General features: G+C 35.3%; 3 protein-coding genes across 10 annotated transcripts; 2 read left to right on the top strand and 1 right to left on the bottom strand.

The window, feature by feature from the left end:
* Positions 1-4734: 4734 nt before the first annotated feature.
* On the top strand, positions 4735-8173 carry LOC110026684 (UPF0769 protein C21orf59 homolog; the record flags this gene model as incomplete). Of its 8 annotated transcripts, none has more annotated exon segments than XR_002294240.1 (6): positions 4735-4802; positions 4957-5086; positions 5515-5615; positions 5688-5734; positions 5935-5976; positions 7923-8173. XR_002294240.1 is itself a non-coding variant. In XM_020727728.1 (5 exon segments), coding segments are annotated over 4 exon segments (329 nt in total), but the record flags the coding sequence as incomplete, so codon positions are not given.
* A 2410-nt stretch (positions 8174-10583) lies between these two features.
* On the bottom strand, positions 10584-11159 carry LOC110026672 (probable membrane-associated kinase regulator 4). The gene has a single exon (XM_020727711.1). The coding sequence runs from the start codon at positions 11157-11159 to the stop codon at positions 10584-10586; it is 576 nt and encodes a 191-aa protein (XP_020583370.1).
* Positions 11160-18997: 7838 nt separating this feature from the next.
* On the top strand, positions 18998-20359 carry LOC110026679 (chalcone--flavonone isomerase-like). The gene is made up of 4 exons (XM_020727717.1): positions 18998-19168; positions 19289-19447; positions 19632-19855; positions 19938-20359. The coding sequence occupies exons 1-4, from the start codon at positions 19066-19068 to the stop codon at positions 20172-20174; spliced, it is 723 nt and encodes a 240-aa protein (XP_020583376.1). The 5' UTR covers positions 18998-19065; the 3' UTR covers positions 20175-20359.
* Positions 20360-20938: the final 579 nt, after the last annotated feature.

Raw genomic sequence — 20938 nt, 5'->3', positions numbered from 1 at the left:
TATATATGTATATATATGTATGTATGTATGTATGTATGTATATATATATATATGTATGTATGTATGTTTACTGTAATAGTTGTGGTGAAGGTACTTTCAACCTTTCTAGATTTTTGGTAGTTGTCCCCAACATAGTTAATTATTAGAAGAGATGGTGGAAGTTGAAATTCCCATTTGCTGCATGTAGGTATGGGTCTTATCCTCCCTCAAGCTGACTATCAAGTGAAGTGATAGTATGCTTGTGTCAAATTGTGCTGAAGACTGATGCAGAATGACTTTTGGTGAAGATGCCAGCAACTTGATCTGGGAGATGATGTGTTGAGCATGAACTTCGCCAGATGCGATGTAATCCCTAATAAGGTGGTAGTCGATCTCAACGAGTTTCGTTCGAGCGTGAAATATGGGATTGAGGGCTATAGCAATTACTGAGGTGCTGTCACAAAAAAATTGTGTTGGAGTGGTAGGAGGGATGTGAAACTCTTGTAGAAGCCATCTGATCCAAAGGAAATTCATGGTTGCTGCTGCAGGTGCTCAGTATTCAGCTTCGATGGAGGATCATGCCACGATCTTTTTCAGGATATGAGAGTATTACTAAGAAAGGTACAAAAGCCGGTGATGGAGCGAAGATCGTGGAATCACTGGCCCAGTCAGAGTCTGAGTAGGTTCAGAGCTGTAGATTGCCTTTGGTGATGGGAAGTTCGAAGTTAATTGTACCCTTGAGATAGCGTAGTAGGCGCTTGATGAGTTGAAAGTGGTAGATGAGTGGGTGGTGCATTTGTTGGCAAATGTAGTTGACAGTGAAGGCGATGTCGGGTCAAGTGATTGCGATGAATTGTAGGGATCCAGCTAGTAGATGATGTTGGGTGATATCATGGAATGTGTGGTGTTGTTGTCGGTTTGAATTGAAGTGGAAGCGGGGTGTTTATAGGTTTGAAATTTGACATTCCAAGTTGTTGAAGAAGGTCGTGAGTGTATGAAGTTCGGGATAAGTGATAGCTGAAAGGCGTGGTTTGGGTGGTAATACCGAGAAAGGTTGCAATGGGACCATGTTCCTTTAGTTGAAATTTGGATTTAAGAGTTTGGGTGAGATTGGTGATGGTGGATGGATTGTTCCCCGTGATGAGAATGTCATCTACGTAGACAAGAAAGTAAATGGTGGTTTGGTTATGTGTATATAGAAGGAGGGAGGTATTGGCTGAGCATAAGTGAAAGTCTTAATTGAGCATGTGGGTGATAAGAGTTGAGTACCATTTTCTTGGTGCTTGTTTAAGGTCGTAAATGGTCTTTTTAAGAGGGCATATCTTGGTCGGATGTTGGGAGACTTGAAAACCTTGAGGTTGATGCAGAGGAATGGTTTCATCCAAGGAGCCATGAAGAAATGCATTTAAGACATCAAGTTGTTGATTCGACAATTTGTGGTGAGTCACAACCCTAAGCAGAATGCGAATTGTTGGCAATTTGGCAACTAGGCTTAAGGTTTCAGTATATTGAATGCTTTGCTGCTATTTAAAACCTTGTGCAACCAAACGGGCTTTGAGTTTGTTGGGTGTGTCATCTTGAGAATATTTGGTTTGGTATGTCCATTTGCAGTCTAGGATATTAGAATGAGATGGATCAACAAGAACCCAGGTTCCTTGCCGTTGTAGGGCTTCAAACTCCTCGAACATGGCTTTACGCCAGTGGAGATGATGTTTTGCTTGTTGATAGGTGGTTGGATCGGGTGGTGGGCTGGTTGAGGTATTGATGTTTAGAATTTGCTTTGGTTTGAGGGATCCAGTTTGGAAACGAGTCGTCATGGGTGTTTGTATATATGTTGCTGCAATTTTTGTTGCACTGGAGGAGTTGAGGTGGAGAGTTCGGGTATGCTGGAAGTTGGAGCTTGAGTGGTTGTGGATGCTGGGATAGGATATGATGTGGTTGTGGTAGCTGTCGGTTTTGGAGGGGATGGAGCTGAGGGATGTTTAGCTATAGTTACGGGATGTGTTGAGGATGTGATCGACTTGTGAGATAGGAAGGAGTAGATTTAGTGAAATATGAGTATGAGTGATGGGAGATTGGGAGGTTGGGTTTTGGTATGGAAATACCTATTCATTGAAGACAACATGTCCCGAGATGATGATTTGTTGGGTTTGGGTGTTATAGCAGTAGTATCCTTTGTAATAGGGTGGGTAGCCGCCAATGAATATACACGGCAGGGAGATATGAGCCAATTCGTGTGGAGCTTGGGGTTTTTGTCAAGGGATGCATAGGCATCTGAAAGTGCGGAGGTGGTTATATGCAAGTGGTTTATGATAAAGAAGTTCACATAGACTTTTTAGTTTAGTTGTTTTGGATAGCATGCGATTTATGAGGTAGGTTGCGGCAAGTACAACTGCAGTCCAGAATTTGTAAGGAAGATGGGCAGTGAGAAGAATGGTTCGCAATGTTTCAAAAATACGACGATGTTTTCTCTCGAAGACCCCATTTTGTTGGGGGGTGGAGGATAGCTACATTGGTGGGTTATGCCGTGAGAATTCAGATAGTTTTGCGAAGAATGAGATGTGTATTTGCCACCCATCAGACTGTAAGGTTTTGATGTTAGTATTGAACTGATTTTGAATAAGTTCGTGGAATTGAATAAATTTATTTATTGTTTCGAACTTTGCAAACATAGGAAGCACCCCATTAAATCTGGAATGACCATCAATAAACAAAAGATAATATTTATTACCTTGTAGAGAGGTGTGGGTGCAGGATCCCATACATCAGAATGAACTAGGTCAAAGCTATGGTGGGATGCTAAAACAGAGGTATTAAAAAACTGTTGTGACTCTTAGATGAATTACATTCATTACAATAGAAAGTAGAAAGAGAACTAGCTTTGATATTATTTGTCTTGAGAATAGTAGTTGTTGTGGCGTGATGTATAGGTGCCCAAGTCTTCGACGCCAAAGGAGACTGGATTCTGGTGAGGATTGGTTTGCAACGAGGGTGGAGATGGGATAAAGACCCTTCTTGCTAGGTTCTTTCAGGAGGATGTTGTTGGTGCTCCAGTCCTTAATGTCAAAGCCAGGTGGAGTGAATGAATGAAATGTCACAATTTATTATCCGAGACTAATTTATGGACGAAGAGAAGATTGTGAGTTAAGAAGGGAGAGTAAATGAGGTTGGAGAGGTGGAGCTTACGTTGTGGTGTTGGTAGGATACCTTGCCCAGTGTGGGTGATTGAAAGACTGAAGCCATCACCAATGGTGATCGAGACGGAGTTGGTTTACAGTTGGGTCTGCTGAAGATGGTCATATTTTGAGGTGAGATGAGTGGTGGCTCCCAAGTCTAGTAACCAATTTTTTGAAGATGGTTTGATGGGTGAAGTGAGTGCGACCTATTGTTTGGTAGATGGATATGAGTTGAAATTAGTGTGATGCCAAAATTGAAGAGCAGAGCAAGAGCGGTATGACCAACTTTGCCACAGATTTGGCAAGATTGACGATTAGCTATCCGAACTTGATTTCGATCTTCTCGGTTCAAATTTGATGATCCTCGAGAGCCCCTGTTATAATAGGGACACCGACCACGACTACGAGAGCCATTGTTGCTGTCACGAGCACTAATCCATGGCATCAACATTGGTTTTCTTAGTAGTTTCAGTCGAGAGATTTTTCTCCTCGCTACAAAGGAGGGAGTACATGTCGCCAAGTTTAATTGGTTCTGATCTTGTTCAGATAATTGTTTTGAAGGATTGGTATGAGGTGGGCAAGCAATTGAGGATGTGAAGAATAATGTCCTCTTGATAATATGTTCTCCAGCCATGATGATGTTGTCAACTAGGGATTTGATTATCAATAGGTATTGGGACAATAGTTTGGTTTTTCATGGAGATGTGATGGAGTTCATTTTGTAGTTGCATTACACGGATCGATTGGTTGATTGCAAACGACCTTGAAGAGTTTTCCAAATGTCATCGGTGGATTCAAGCTTAAGAATGTAGGGTAAAATGATATTGAGATATAGTGGAGTAGATTGCTGCGGACAATTTTTGATCTATGAGTTGCCACTGGAGAAAGTGAGGGTTGGGAATGGATTGGCCATCAGGGGTGCTGATTTGGGATGCCGGGCGTGTAGTGGTTCCATCGAGGAAGCCCTCAAATTCATTGGATTTGGAGCGCTTGTAAATTTGAGGTTTTCACGTTGGGTAATTTTCTGCGGTTAGTTGGACATTGGCTATGGTTTTGATATTGGACATCAAAAGCTTGAGAGATGAGGGGATGGGGAATTGGTCATGTCCAATGACTTGTTGACGGCTTCCTGATTAATTTGTGAGGAGTTCACCGACATTGGCGGTAGAGAATAGCGAGAAAGAGAGGAGAGAGGAAAAAACTTAGAGATTTTGGGCTTAGAGGATAAAAATCTTGATCTTCTTCCGAAAAGCTATGATACCATGTTAAACTTCCATAGCAATTGAGTATGAGCTGCTGTGTAGAACGACAATAAAGAGAATAGCTACAGTAGATAAAATGTGAAGATCATTTCTAATAAACAGGAAGAAAGGTTAAAAGTATCTTCACCACAACTAATACAGTACACGTGTATCTATATATGATGAGAAATAGATTATTCTAGAGTGTGGTAGTGGTCCCCAACACAGTTGGTTATATCAGAGATAATGGAAGCTGAAAACACATTCATTTTTTCATTTTGAAATCTCTGTTATCTGGAGAAAGATAATTGAATTTATCTACCTTTTCTGTGTTTCAGAGAGCTGCCCTGCCGCAGCAGTTGTTCTGGATAGAACCTTATCGGAAGCTGAGTCATATGCATCCAAGGTGACTTTTTCTTTCCTTGCAAATTTGATTTTTATTTATTTATTTTTAAAATTACCATGCGATATTATCTAATTTGAATGAAATTCATTTTACAGTTTTGTCTCATGATTAGTTAGCATAAGCAATTCTAATAACAACTCGGAGTTGTTTGCAGGAGCAAGTTTTGCATCAAAGGCTCTTGTCGCCTTACTTTCTCCGAGACCATATTCAGAACATAGAAAGGGAAGTCAAGCTTGCTCATTCAAGTGGTTTGGCAGAATCGATGACTCAATTAACAACTTTCAGTAACATCTTCCACATTTCGAACACTTCTAATACATTAATTTTCATTAAAATTTTTTAGATATATTTGGTATGGATTTATTATCATTATACATGACGGGTAGCTCTATGTTGAGTTATTGTTCATCACTGAACTCAATTTCCTGATTGAATTGAATTGAAGTGTGGTATTTATTGATGATTTTTTTTTCTTAGGAAGATTTACATATATGCCATCTTACCTATGCATGAGAAGGTGTATTTCATTTTTTAAAAGTTAAAATAGTGTGACTTTGATGTGATATAAAAGATTTGGTTGGTGTAAATGTAAAAGTAATGTTTAGGTGTTAGATACATAAATACATAGGAATTGCGTGGTATAATCGTATGTATGTAAATGCTTCTTCTCATCTTTATGTGAATGTTATATAAAATTATTTTTCTTATGCAGATCCAGAACTTCATCAAGATGTTCAACTTATATGGGCGGGAAAAGAGTTATCGAGGGGGAAAAAGTTATGTGAATATATTGGTGAAAATGAAAAAACAAAGGTAGATTATTTTCCTTTTGGTATATTAACTTTTCTATGGGATCACTAAAATTAATGTTTTTGTTGTTAGTAGATTACAATCAAATTAAAATTTGGCTGCTAGGACCTGAAAATATGCTGGTAAGCACTTTATTTGCAGTTTTATAGAGCACAAAACAAGATTCCATATTTATAGTTTATTTGTTACTAGTTATTTTCCAGTTCTCAAATGTGGAAGAAGAATGCTGACTATTATTATGGTTGATTCCCGCTAGCCAAGAAATGCCGAAGTTTTTCATTGTGTATTTACTGAAGCATCTCTCTTTCTCTCTCTCTACTAGGAGTTTTGAAAGAGCAAGCATGCATGATGTAGCTCATATAAGGTGTTTTCCTTTTGCAAAATTTACATAACTAACCACAATTTTTATGTGTTTACATATCTCACACCTAAACTTTTATATTTACCCACATAGCACTTTGTTGCTTTAAACTTATGCATGAAAAGGTGTATTTCACTTTTAAAAAGTGATAATAGTGTTATTTTTTAGTGCCAAGTTTTATGTGATATTAAATATTTGAGTGCTATGTGTGTAAATATGAAAGTTTAGGTGTGAGATATGCAAATACATAACCATTGTGGGCTATGTATGTAAATGCCCCTTTACTTTTTTGTTTTTTTCTCATTTAGAGGTTATTTCATTGTAGACTCCACAAGTTATAATTTGAAGTGATTTTTGCTTGTAAATAATTGAAACGTTTACTTACATTGTTGTTATTTTGAAGGTTGTTATCTGAGTTTTTGATAATATATACAAGTTTATGAACTAAATCATTTGAGCTAGACAAATTACAATATCATGATGTGTGCATTCCTTTCTCTATTCACCCAAGACGATCATCCGGAGCGAACAAGAATTGGTGATCGGATGCGGGCGAAATTCCTGCCAATGTTGAGATGTTTAGATGACTCCCCACCCCCTTCTTGGGTGTCATGATTATATAAGCAATATGTAGAATAAACCTTTAAATCTATTTATGTTTGCAATCAGTTGTATTGGATAAGTTTGTCAATTACAATTTATTTTGATGTTTAATAGTTTTAAAGGACTGTTTTTGCTCAGATGAACCCAAGTTTCGGTTCAATGATTGTATTTTTCTTGGATGTACATTCATCTCAGCGGGTGTGTTTAATCCTATGAAAGATGATGTTTCATAATATGAACCCCAAATAATTGGTAGAAGGCTGATGATGGTGGTGGTGATGATGATTTACTCAATCCTACTTCAAAATTTTGATAGTATTTTTTGACTTTAATCTATTGGATCAAATCTGCTTCAAAATTGATTCAATTGATCATTTTTTATTCGTTCAAAATTTGGGACACCATGACTTTGTTTGCTTATGTGAAAAGAATGCCGGAATATTTTGCGGCCTCAAGTTTTAAGTTTTAACTTGTTAATATTGTATGTCTCATCTTTGCTTTTACTTTAGCTTGCATTGGTTGCAAATACAATCTCCTGAAAGAAGAATAGCATCCCTAACTATTTAGGGTTATTTGTATAAAAATCCATGTAGATTGAGGTTTTCTTGCAAAGGGACAGTAATTTCTTGAAACTCTGACAATACTACTAGGCTTTGTCATAAAACATAGTATAGCAAAATTCTGTAGCAATCCTTATTAATACTGCCAGTGTTTTAATAGGCCTTGCTATAAGGCTAAGGTTAGTCTTCCTTATTAATGAAATATACTAAATTATCATTTCTAACAAAATGCCAAAATTTTATGGAGTTTTAGACAAACAAGAAGAACATTTATATTCTTGTCCAAAAAGTAACGCCAATGTTTAAGGGTTGGCATCATTGCAAAGAATCACTGAATGATCCTTCAAACTTTAAACGTGCTATATCTCATATCTCAACCATATGTGATAAAAATGTTACTTTTCTCCATCAAAATTAACTCTTTTACTCTGTTATGTTTGTTATTCAGCATTCGATCTCTTTTGTGTTATTTTAGCTGTAGTTCATTACGATTAAATCCTGATAAACAACTCTAGTGCAAATGATACCAAATTGTGGTGTTAATTCGTCATAGAAAAATGGCATCTTTCCCCACATAAAATGACAATCAAGGTCTTATCTTTTCCAATATCTTGTTATTCTGAAATTTCATTTCAAATGTGGACCAACTTGATGCATCTCTTGTATGTACAAATGTTTAAATTATGACCGTTGGGGACTTCCTTGTTTCTTCATTCTAGAGAAAGATACTCATGTAAGCGCATCATTTCCCAATAACTCTTTCTTCTCTAATTTTCTTCCTTGCAGAAAATGAAATATGCTTACAGCTAGTGCCATGTGCCTCTCATACTTTTTGTCTCCGTTGATCTGAATTCTTGGGGAGAAAAATCAGATTTTGGGAAGTAAGTTGTTACTTTTGCTGCCTCCATTTAGAGAAATGTTTGGGATAATTTCAAAATGTCTATTCCGTTCTCCAAATTACTGTCTTTTATCAAGGAGAGTAGCAATATTTGTTTCATTTAGAGAAGTTCATTTTATTTTGTTATTATTATTTTTTTTTGCAGTATTCTGAATTTTTTTGCACTTTTAGGAAATTAGAGGTTTAACTTTGCCTAAGTTTGCTATTTACATCCATAGCACTTTCATGGCATAAACCTATGCATAAGAATGTGTATTTCATTTTTAAAGAGTTAGTAATAGCAGTATTTTTTATGTAATAGTAACGATTTTAGTGTTAACTATGTAAATATGAAATTTTAGGTGTTAGATATGTGAATATGTAAGAATTGTGTGGTATGTAAATGCCCCATTTCGTTTTGGCGGAGCCCAATTTTTTAGAACTTTTGAATTAGAATAAAATTTCTCTTTCTATTTTAATTTTGTGAGTGCAAGTTGGATATGTTAGTCTTTTGACAAATAAGTTATTTTTGGGGTAGTTCAGTGTATGTTCTTATTTTTTTATTGGTAATTTTGTTCTTTATTTATTTCTTTTGCATAATTTGCTATCGTTCTGTCAAAAAGTTGATACTTTGTAAATTAATCTTTTTAATTAGTTTATTTTAGGGGCATTTACAATTGCACTCCTTGAGTCCTATGTATTTACATATCTAACACTTAAACTTTACGACTCCTTGAGTCCTATGTATTTTACATATCTAACACTTAAACTTTACTTTTTAAAATTTATACCACCCAAATCTCTTATATCACATTAAAAATATTACTATTTTAATTTTTTAAATGTGGAATACACATTTTCATGCATAGGTAAGGCTGTAAGACGGCATATATGTAAATATTAAATTTCAGAGGTAGATATGTAAATGCATAAGAATTAAGTGGCGTGTATGCAAATTTTCCTATGTTTTATCAATGATTTTTTACCAAAATTCTTATTGAAATTCTTGGATATTTTCGATAATCATTTCCTCATTAATCATACTTAGGGTCTAGTTGGGATAACTTTCTATTTTTTTTTATTTTTTGTTTTTATTTTTTTTTGTTTTTATTTTTTTTTTTGTTTTTAGAAAATACATTGGATTCCTTTATGATTTTTATGTTTTTTTAATATATATATATATATATAAAGAAAAATTATATTTTTTATAAAACGATTTAGTCCAAGTGTGTTCCAGTATTAAGCTCTACTGCCCATGATGTATACAACGTCTTCCTTGCTCCTTCGAGCAAAAAAACATTTTCTTGGGTGGCCGGTTATGACAGGTTACGATAGGTGTCGGGCGACTGTGGCAGGTGGGGTGGCGGTGTCGTGAAGCCTCGCACAGGTAATGACCCGAAAAACATGTTTTTAAAATAACAAAAACACAATTCTTATGTCTTTGATGTTTTGAAAATAAGTCTTATGTGTTTTAAAAATAAAATAAAATAAAAACAAAAAAAGAATAAACAAAAACTATTTTTTGGTTTGTTTTCAGAAAACAAAAAGTGATCTGAAATAGGGCCTAAAATTCTATTATTATTTAAAAAAAATTATTGAAGAAATTGGTTATTACTGATTTATAAATCCTCTTTTTGTCCTTTAAATGAAAACATACTGCATATCATGCTAGTTATATTAGGAAATTGGTCATAAGTCATTAACCTATTAAGAGAATACATTCATGATTATATGAACATACATTTATGCCAATTTGAAGATATCAAATTTATTAAGACACCTTTTTCATCAAATATTACTTGATGTATAGAGTTGCTTTATTGATTATATGAATTGATATTTATCTATATTTGGTAGGTATGACAATGTAAATTTTAATAAATATAAGGGTCTATTTGAGGTGGTGGCCGTAGTTTTTTGAAAAATGTGATGGAAAAAACATTTTAGAAAGCTACGATGAGAATTATATATATATATATATATATATATTAAAAAAACAAACAACAACTTTCTCTCAGTCACCTCACTTTAACAACTTCACACCACATAAATTTTTAGAAAATAACAAAAAAATAGTTTCCCAAATAAATTTGTGGTGGCGGTTTGAAATGAAAAATAGACGCAAATCTGTCCCTAATAGACACTATGTTTACTTTCTTAGTTATAGATTGTAGTTTCATTATTCTGTGGTGTAAGCAAGGGGGTTCTTCTTATTCTAGATTTTTTTTTTGAGAAAGGGGAGCCCAAAGGCTGGTAATATGTGTGATTCAAACTCGTGACCTCATAGTGGTAAATTACACCCTCAACTATTGTTACAGTTATGTGCATCTTTACAATAAAGATTTGAGATAATTCCTATTTTTTTGACATCACAAAATCACTCCTTGGAGTAATCTTCATGGGAACCCAATCTATACTTCAAAAACAAATATATTCAAAACTCCAATAATTTAAAATAATAATAATAAAAATCAATTTTAGAACATAACCATAAATTCCTTGTTTATAATCCTCTCATCAAATCTCACCCCCCCACAAGCGGAGCAGCAGCAATGAATTAAATGGCTACTTTACCTGCACTCTCCCTTCCTTCCACAAATCTGCTGTGTTTTCTTACAGTAAGCTATAGCTCCCATTACAGAACTCTCCATCTCTGAGCTCATGCTGCTACTTCTCTTTAGCATATGTGAGCTTCGGCTCACACATGAAAATGAAGATGAAGAAACTGAACTCAGCGAAAGTGCAGGCACAGATTTGCTTGCAAGATTCCTTGATTTAACAGAGGAAATCGATTTGCTGAAATAAGCTTTTGATATCTTTAACTTGAGCAAAGATTGCCCAATGCCCTTCAGCTTCTTCGACCATGATTTTTCATGTTCCGACTCGATCGAAGCAACGTGGAGCTGACTATCTTTTGACACAGTTTCTGAACCCCTTTGGAGCTTTTTCTCCTTCTGCATGCAATGAGGAAGACGAAGAGGAAGAAGATTTTCACTGCAAAAGAGCTCATCAGCTGTGGAGATTGTGGTTTCCTGTGTGTGGTCAGGAGAAGAAATGCTGCAGCAGAAGATTGCAGGGGACCTTAAATCTATGTCTATGTATTCGTCTTCTGCTGACTGATTATATTCAGAGAATGGATCTTCCATGGCTGACTTGGTGAGTGGGAGGAAGAGAAGGGTGTGGCTTTTAAAGCTTGAACATGAAGAAAGAAACAAATAAATAAAAAAAAAAAGGTAAAATGATTTAGGTTTAAAATGATGAACTATGTTGATTGGCCCCCAACTTGGGGATCGCTCATAGTTTGATTCTATCATGCCCCATATGTGGAGGGAGATTATGGCATAATAATATCCTCTCTCTCTCTCTCTCTCTAAGCTTTTACAATACATAATATTTGGGAGGGGTGTCGGTTGTTTGGCTACTTATGCTAATCTAATTATTTAAGAGATTCAAGCTCACGGGGCTTAGTTCGTAGGAGCATACGTTATTATGTGGAGTTTGATTGTGTTAATAAATTGTCAACTAAGAGTCCTTAATTAACTAAGCAAGCTCGGTGGTGAGTTTGTTGGGAGGGAATGAGTGGGGCAGTGCCTCATTTATGGGTTCAAAATTGTGCTATCAGTGTTACAGTATGAATGCTGCATAACTAATACAGTAGCACCTAGGCACTGTCCTTGTGGCGCCACAACTTTACTTTTGGAGGAAAATTTGTGCCAAAACCCGGGAGTATGGTGCCACAACGCTATATCGATGGTGAGTTTGTTGGGAGGGAATGGGTGGGACAGCGCCTCCTTTATGGGTTCAAACTCACCAAGCTCGGTGGTGAGTTTGTCGGGAGGGATGGGTGGGGCAGCGCCTCCTTATGGGTTCAAAGTTGTGCTATCAGTGTTATAGTATCAACACTACATAACTAGTGTAATAGCACCGAGGCACTATCCGTGAAGCCCCACAACTTTAATTATGGAGGAAAATTTGCGCCAAAACCCGAGAGTATGGTGTTGCCGTGCTATATCGCGGTGCCACATCACTATGACCCAATCAAGAGCAACTTAAGATATGTTTTGACGGTTCCTTTTTGTAATTGAACATGAAGAAGGAAACCCAAACAGAGTCATTTGTGACTTTTGATAGTATATTCTACGGTTTTTCGCTAGGGGCTAGAGTTTGAGTGTCCTTGTGCGTCCAAATTGTGAAAATGCTTAAATGTGGTGTAATTTGTAATATTCTTCTCATTTTTTCTTCATATTGATATTATTTTTATGACATGGCTTTGTAATTTTTTTCCAGTTCTCTGATTATTTCCATGTTTAATTTGGCATTTTTTATGTTCTTATTGCTATGTGTGTTTCCGATCAAAACTTTGCGCCACATATCTCGAGTCGATTTCTGCAATTTACATTCCCAACGAAATATGAGAGGGAGAAGTTTGGGTAGGCTCTTCCCCTACTTGTGACAATCTATCTCTCTTCTTCGTTCCTCTTTCCTCTTTATCATTCCTCTTTCTCATGAGCTCATTTGATCTCAAAGTGGTGGGATCTTTCTACTTAGGAAAATTTGCATACATACAATACAATTCCTATATACTTACATATCTAACATTTAAATTTTCATATTTATATTTAAAACATTTTTGGTATTGTAAATTTATTCATGGAAATTTGTATTTCACTTGTAAAAAATATGTAATAGTTATATTTTTTTATGTGAAGTTAAATATTTAAGTTCTATGCATGTAAGTTTAGGTATTATATATGTAAATAGAAAAGATTTGTGTTGCATTTTAAAAATTGACATCTCTAATGTCATGGCTCATAGTTTGTTTTATTGTAAGCCTGCCGTCTCTTCCCCTTTGTCAACTTGTTCATGTCATGTTTCTATCTCTATGTGCAGTTATTTTTTATTTTCTTTAGTTTTAATAACTGAATTTTCTTTTTCTTTTTTCCATTTTTTTCTCTTTATGGCATGAATAAGATATAAGCTCCATATTGAGCAATTATATATATATTGCTATTACTATTACTATTAATTATTTTGAGTGAAAGTGACACAAAAAGGTAATATGGATAAGATGATTCAACAGTACTTGACGGCAAAATATGGTTCACATAACAAGCCAGCTTCAAATACATTATTGCATGTTAGTAAATATTATATATATATATATTTATATGTGTCCTGTGCTTATATCAGTTGATTGGGCATCTGCTTGTCAGTTGTAAGTCCCATTTGATCTGGTGTTCGATTCCCCCGATGGAGGGTGTGATACTCGAATTGTTAGGCGTATCGGGATGACCGAGACTCATATAATCGCGTCCGGACATTCTTTTTTTTTTTTACAAAATACATTTTTTTAACTGGAAAGAAATGGTTCAAATTTTGATTAAAAAAACTCAGGACATTCTTTTTTTTTTTTTTTTTTACAAAATACATGTTTTTTACTGGAAAGAAATGGTTCAAATTTTGATTAAAAAAATCTACAATCATTAAATTTATTATGAAATAAATATAACTTAATGAATTATAATTTTAAAAATAATTTAATAAATAGAAAATACATGTTTATGAAATTTGGATTTTGCGATAAATAATTGAAAGCTTTACCCTACCACCTGATGATTTGAAGGGCCCTGAACAAGTTTTCACCATCCCTTGTGAGGTGCTATGTGCCAATATCATTCATTCATCATGTGCTCTCTTGTTAGATTGTGTAGTCTGAGTTTTGTTGGCCTAAATGAATGCAGAATATCTCCGCTGAAAATGGAATCTCATAATCTATTACCTATTCCAACTATTTTACTGAGGAACTGCTATCATTCACCATCGTCTCTGTGATTGGTGACTTCACGATGCTGCCAAGGGGAAGAGAAGAACATGTATGACCTAAGCCTGTTGGGATGGAATACAAAGACTTTAATCGATTGACAATCAAAATCATAATACGGAAAATAGGATCATATTGATTCAATATATTCAGAATAAAATATCGAACAGAAATGCACAATAAAATAATCGTAGAAAGACACACCAAGATTTAACCTGGAAAACCCCGAGAATGAGAAAACATTACGGAGCAACACCACACCAAAACTTCATTATGATAGGTGAAATATACAGAGATTTTCACCACTTTGATCTTCTTTCTACAACACTGGAATTTACAAGAATTCAACTCTGAGTCATCACTTGATCCCACAAAAGAAATAGTACGCTTCAAAATTCACCTCTCTAATTTCATCACTCTAAGCCGAAGCCTTTAAGAGTTTACTCCAACTGCGGTGTAGTTCCTATTTTTGATAGTGTAATTTTGATTCATAATTGATCGAAGCTTTTCTCCGGTACCACCACTGTCTTTTCCTATTAGTATTTAGATTTTGCGAAGAAACCTGCCGAAATCATGCAATGTTGCGACGGAAAGTAATGTTGGTGCTAATTTTTATTAAATTTTGATATATATTTTGAATGTTATAGATGTAAATAATGAAGTTTGAGTGTGAAATACATAAATACTTACATTTTGTGTGCTATATGAATATTGCAAAACAAGCAATACAATCACATCAGACAAGTAATTTTTTCTCTTATTTTGTTAGTGTCACAAAATGTACAAAAAATTGGCCAGCTGAGCATTGTAGCTTTATTTTTGGAAAATTTTAATTGATTAAATTTGATTGGGCCGAAAAACAAACTTAATTTCGAACTTAATGGATACATCATTTCAATTAATTATTGCTCTATTGGGCCCGTCTAGTTTCACAAATTCTTAGCAGGCGTACAAGAGAGATTTTGGCCCATGAAAATAATGTCTTTTTTAGTGCAGTTTAAATGAGGGGACTAATCATTAGATGCAGACCGTAGACATGCATGTGATATTTTTTATGGAACTCTCAGTTAGCCACAAAATTTTTTTTCATGCATGTGATAGTTTTTATGGAACTCTCAGTTAGCCACAAAATTTAATTTCCATAAATTTATTATGATTTGTTCATTAAAACTTATTCAATTAAGCCTTAATTGAAATTTAATTAAGCCTATTAATTTAATAGTATAATATGTAATTTTATTAGTTTTTATATTTTAATCAAAACTTATTCAATATTTATCAATTAATTTAAGTAAGATTTAACTGTGTACATTCCTCTCAATTTTTATGCATTTATATATTTAACATTTAAAATTTAATTTCTAAATACATAGCACCTTAACAATACATTTAAAATATATTTCACTTAAAAAAAAAAAAAGTTAAAATAGTGATACCTTTGATGTGATACTTTCGATGTGATATGAAAGATTTGTATGGTATAAATATAAAAAAGTAAAAGTTGAGGTGTTAGAAATGAGTATGCATAGGAATTTGGCAATTTCCCATGAAAAAATAATTTAGAGTTGGATTAAGTTTTGTTGTGTGCTAGTAAATTCATTGCGGTAGAATGATATATTAATGTTTTAAGTCAACACAAATACATATGAGAAGAAATTGACAAAGAAGCCAACATGAGTATTTTCGTGGAAAACCAAAATGGGAAAAAACTACTTGGTTTTTGTCTAGTAGAAATGATTCCACTATCTCAATGTGGCGTACGAGGCTTTGTTGACCCTTAACTGGCAAAGAGCAATGCTACACAAGCGACATGACTTCCTCTAGGGGAGTGGCATGACATGTAAAAGAATTGGTGGCATTTTGATGACATTGGTATGAAGACAACAATGTTTGTGATTAGACGACAACATTGGCTAGACCGCAATGGTGTTTTCAACGGCAACAGTGGAGATGGAGAGGATAGGGCAGCGGTGGTGGCAGCGGTAGTGGTGGCGATCAGGAAATGGTGGTTTGGTTGTAGCGGCGTCGACGACACCCGGCTGTCTCATCAAAAGTTTGGCGGTGGTGTAGCTTAACGGTGATGGTCCAATGATAGTGGAGCTCGACGGTGGTGAAACTCAACTAAGACAACAACGTTTGTAATTAGACAACAGCGGTGGCTAGACTGCAATGGTGTTTTCGACGGCAGCAGTGGAGACAGAGAGGACAGGGCAGCGGTGGTGGCTGAGGTAGTGGTGGCGATCAGGAAATGGTGGTTTGGCTGTAGCGGCGTCGACGACACCCGACTGTTTCTCCGGTACCACCACTGTCTTTTCCTATTAGTATTTAGATTTTGCGAAGAAACCTGCCGAAATCATGCAATGTTGCGACGGAAAGTAATGTTGGTGCTAATTTTTATTAAATTTTGATATATATTTTGAATGTTATAGATGTAAATAATGAAGTTTGAGTGTGAAATACATAAATACTTACATTTTGTGTGCTATATGAATATTGCAAAACAAGCAATACAATCACAACAGAGAAGCAATTTTTTCTCTTATTTTGTTAGTGTCACCACAAAATTGGCCAGCTGAGCATCGTAGCTTTATTTTTGGAAAATTTTAATTGATTAAATTTGATTGGGCCGAAAAACAAACTTAATTTCGAACTTAATGGATACATCATTTCAATTAATTATTGCTCTATTGGGCCCGTCTAGTTTCACAAATTCTTAGCAGGCGTACAAGAGAGATTTTGGCCCATGAAAATAATGTCTTTTTTAGTGCAGTTTAAATGAGGGGACTAATCATTAGATGCAGACCATAGACATGCATGTGATATTTTTTATGGAACTCTCAGTTAGCCACAAAATTTTTTTTCATGCATGTGATAGTTTTTATGGAACTCTCAGTTAGCCACAAAATTTTTTTTCATGCATGTGATAGTTTTTATGGAACTCTCAGTTAGCCACAAAATTTAATTTCCATAAATTTATTATGATTTGTTCATTAAAACTTATTCAATTAAGCCTTAATTGAAATTTAATTAAGCCTATTAATTTAATAGTATAATATGTAATTTTATTAGTTTTTATATTTTAATCAAAACTTATTCAATATTTATCAATTAATTTAAGTAAGATTTAACTGTGTACATTCCTCTCAATTTTTATGCATTTATATATTTAACATTTAAAATTTAATTTCTAAATACATAGCACCTTAACAATACATTTAAAATATATTTCACTTAAAAAAAAAAAAAGTTAAAATAGTGATACCTTTGATGTGATACTTTCGATGTGATATGAAAGATTTGTATGGTATAAATATAAAAAAGTAAAAGTTGAGGTGTTAGAAATGAGTATGCATAGGAATTTGGCAATTTCCCATGAAAAAATAATTTAGAGTTGGATTAAGTTTTGTTGTGTGCTAGTAAATTCATTGCGGTAGAATGATATATTAATGTTTTAAGTCAACACAAATACATATGAGAAGAAATTGACAAAGAAGCCAACATGAGTATTTTCGTGGAAAACCAAAATGGGAAAAAACTACTTGGTTTTTGTCTAGTAGAAATGATTCCACTATGTCAATGTGGCATACAAGGCTTTGTTGACCCTTAAATGGCAAAGAGCAATGCTACACAAGCGACATGACTTCCTCTAAGGGAGTGGCATAACATGTAAAAGAATTGGTGGCATTTTGATGACATTGGTATGAAGACAACAATGTTTGTGATTAGACGACAACATTGGCTAGACCGCAATGGTGTTTTCAACGGCAACAGTGGAGATGGAGAGGATAGGGCAGCGGTGGTGGCAGCGGTAGTGGTGGCGATCAGGAAATGGTGGTTTGGTTGTAGCGGCGTCGACGACACCCGGCTGTCTCATCAAAAGTTTGGCGGTGGTGTAGCTTAACGGTGATGGTCCAATGATAGTGGAGCTCGACGGTGGTGAAACTCAACGGACATGGTCCGACGACGGTGGAGCTTGATAGTGCAGGTCAGACAATAGTGGAGCTTATCGGCGATGGAGCTTGACGGTCACGGTTCGACGATGGTAGAGTTCAAGAATCCTTAAGAGCTTGTATCTCCATTCAGCATTCTCCTCCAAGTCCCAAGCCATGGTCTTGAGCCCCTCTTTTCATAAAAGGAATGAGGGTTGATTTAAAGATTTTATGAGTTACATCATCTGTAATACTACATGAATATGAAGCACTCCATCAAACAACCAAGAGCAATTTCTTTGATCAAATAGTTTTCTACGAGCATTTAAGTGTTTTAATGATGTCCAAATCGAGATATATTGGACTTGTTGGATTCGATTCGATGAGACACTCAATTTGAATATAAGTTGTCAAATTTGGAATTCATTTGGTCATTCAAACGATCATCCAAATACTCTTTAAATGAGTTGATCTGGGCTTAATTAGGCCTATAGATCAAGTTTAATGTTGTTGGGTTCTTCTTGCTAAGACGCTCAGTTTGATTATAAATTTAATAAAATCAGAGCTTTTATCATCATAAATGCACATTCAGAATAGTTTTTTGATCAATATGCTTTGAGATTCGTGCATAATTATAATCATTTCTTAAGGATGTATAAAGCTTCATTGAGATCATTGGAACTAAAAAATTTTGAATATAAAAATGAACATATTTTAATCAAGCAACAAGAGTCTCAAATTAATGAATAGTGTGTACTTATTATTTAAAAAATCCTTGATTGATCAGTAGAAAATAAATCAGGAATTTTTTTTGCAAACGCGAAGATAAAAATACGTTGAATTTTTTTTTTTTGTCATCTATATTTCAAAATATTTATATTTTTAAAAGATAAATAAAAATGCTTCCTTTTTAAATTTTTTTAAAAATATGAATTGCATATTATTTTTCCTATTTCTTATTGAATTCAAACCCCCTTCCGCCATTCATTTTGATTTCTACGACGACCAAGCGTTGGCCACGCTTCACGCGCCTATCCTCATGTTAGTTCACCTAACGCCTCCAGTTACCCTCTAACATCTCGAGCATCTACAGAAATACCCCTCTTTTCCTGCACAAAAATAAATCACCTTTAATGCCATTTAAGTAATTTTCACAAAACTCATGGCTATAATTTATCTGGTAAAAAAAAAATAATTCCTCTTGTCTTCTTCGCTGGCATTAAACCAGTAACTATTACTCCATTAAATCTCCGTCCATTCGCCCATTCTCGCCGGAATCCGGCCATCTTTCACTCAAAATCGATGGCAGAAACAGTGGCGACGCCCATCGAGGTGGAGGGAGTGAAGTTTCCGGCCGAGATCTCGTCGCCGGCGACCTCGAAACCTCTATTTCTCGGTGGCGCAGGTTCCCTCTTTTCCCCTTACTGACCGAAATCACAAAGCCAAGCTCTGTTTTACAGAGCTCGCAGGTAAAAAAAAAAAGGACAAAACTGGAATTTTTATGGCTGTTCATGGATGGATGCAGGGGCGAGGGGTATAGAAGTTGGAGGAAAGTTTTTAGCCGTAACCGCGATCGGAGTGTACTTGGAAGCGGCGGTGATTCCGGCGATCGCAGGAAAATGGACGGGGAAGAAGGCGGAGAAGCTCACTGATTCGGTTGACTTTTACCGAGACATTATTACAGGCGAGCTTCTAACAAAATAATGGCATTATGTGTCGCTTACACTGATCAAATTTGGATTTTTTTTTAGCTGAACTCATATCGATTGTCTTAAAAAACGAATAAGATTTTAAAACTTCAAATTTTATCATTCATAGCACACAATGCTAATGTATTTACATGTGCCGCACCTACAATGGGCGCTTAGGTTCCTTTGAGAAGCTGACGAGAGTGACGATGCTGCTGCCATTAACGGGTCAACAGTACTCCGAGAAGGTCTCCGGGAACTGCGTCGCCGCATGGAAAGCCGCCGGAGAATACACAGAGGAAGAAGCAACGGCCATTAATAAGTTTCTGGAAATCTTCAAGCCTAAGAACTTTCTTCCAGGCACCTCCATCATCTTCACTCATTCCCCTCATGGCTCTCTCACTGTAAGTAAGCTTTCGACACTGCTCAAATTTGTAATGCTTTTAATGGATTAGATTTTTCTTTTAATTTTATTTTTTTGTAAAGATTGGATTTTTGGAGGGGGATGGCGTTCCTGTGGCTGAGACTGATGTGATAGAGAGCAAGAAGCTGACGAATGCGGTGTTGGAATCCATTATAGGGGAGAATGGAGTTTCTCCCGCTGCGAAACAGAGCCTGGCTCGGAGGTTTTCAGAGCTTCTGAATAAGAAAGAAGACCAAGAAGAAGAAGATGGGATTTTGGATGTGGAGAAAGCCAAGTTAGGGCAAGATGGAGTCGTTTGATTTTTTTCTGTAATTTTACTTCGTTTATTGCATCACGCTTTATGCGGAATAATTGAGGTTTGTTTGTTTGAAGAAGGGTTGAGGAAATTTCATAAAGAATTTATGATTTGGTTATAAAGTAGCTTTCACAAGCTAAACTGTCAGTTTGGAATGGTCTGCAGAAGTAGCTGCTAGAGGAAAATAGTTTTTTTTAGTAATTTTCTTGTAGTAATCATATTCTATTGAATCTAAGCATAAAAATTCCATTTTGACGTGGAAAGTACTGATGAATGATAGTGAAACAATACGGCAGTATAATAAATAACACAAAAAATGTAAAATCTTCTCAAAACCATTCCAAAGATTAACGAAATATTTACATATGGAAAGTATATTCAGAGTTGGGTACATTTTAAGTTATTCGGATGTTATAGTTAGGTTACACTTAAGTTACACGAAGAATTACAATGGGGTATAACTTAAGTGTAACCTAGTTGTACCCTCCGAATAACCTAAAATGTACGCAACTCTGCATATGATTTCCGTATGCAAATATTTCTCTCATCTTTGTGGAAACACAACAATAGAGTGACTCAACTATTCATCTTATTTCCGTATGCAAATATTTCTCTCATCTTTATGGAAACACAACAATAGAGTGACTCAACTATTCATCATTTCTTTGGGGAGCTTTATACGACAACATGGTTCCTGGTGATTGGTTGTCCGGACGTTCGAACATCTTTTTTTTTATCCGGGAAGTGTCTTCTTGTTATTATTTCTTA

Source organism: Phalaenopsis equestris, unplaced genomic scaffold, assembly GCF_001263595.1.
Source record: "Phalaenopsis equestris unplaced genomic scaffold, ASM126359v1 Scaffold000392, whole genome shotgun sequence".
Classification (NCBI taxonomy): domain Eukaryota; kingdom Viridiplantae; phylum Streptophyta; class Magnoliopsida; order Asparagales; family Orchidaceae; genus Phalaenopsis; species Phalaenopsis equestris.
This window is presented reverse-complemented; position numbering and strand designations above follow the sequence as displayed.

Bases quoted from the DNA above. Each gene is read 5' to 3' on its own strand.
- LOC110026672 (XM_020727711.1), bottom strand. From the start codon at position 11,159: ATGGAAGATCCATTCTCTGAATATAATCAGTCAGCAGAAGACGAATAC.
- LOC110026679 (XM_020727717.1), top strand. From the start codon at position 19,066: ATGGCAGAAACAGTGGCGACGCCCATCGAGGTGGAGGGAGTGAAGTTT. The intron at 19,448-19,631 runs GCGAGCTTCTAA...ATGGGCGCTTAG, and splicing joins TTACCGAGACATTATTACAG to GTTCCTTTGAGAAGCTGACG. The intron at 19,856-19,937 runs GTAAGTAAGCTT...TTTTTTGTAAAG, and splicing joins CCCCTCATGGCTCTCTCACT to ATTGGATTTTTGGAGGGGGA.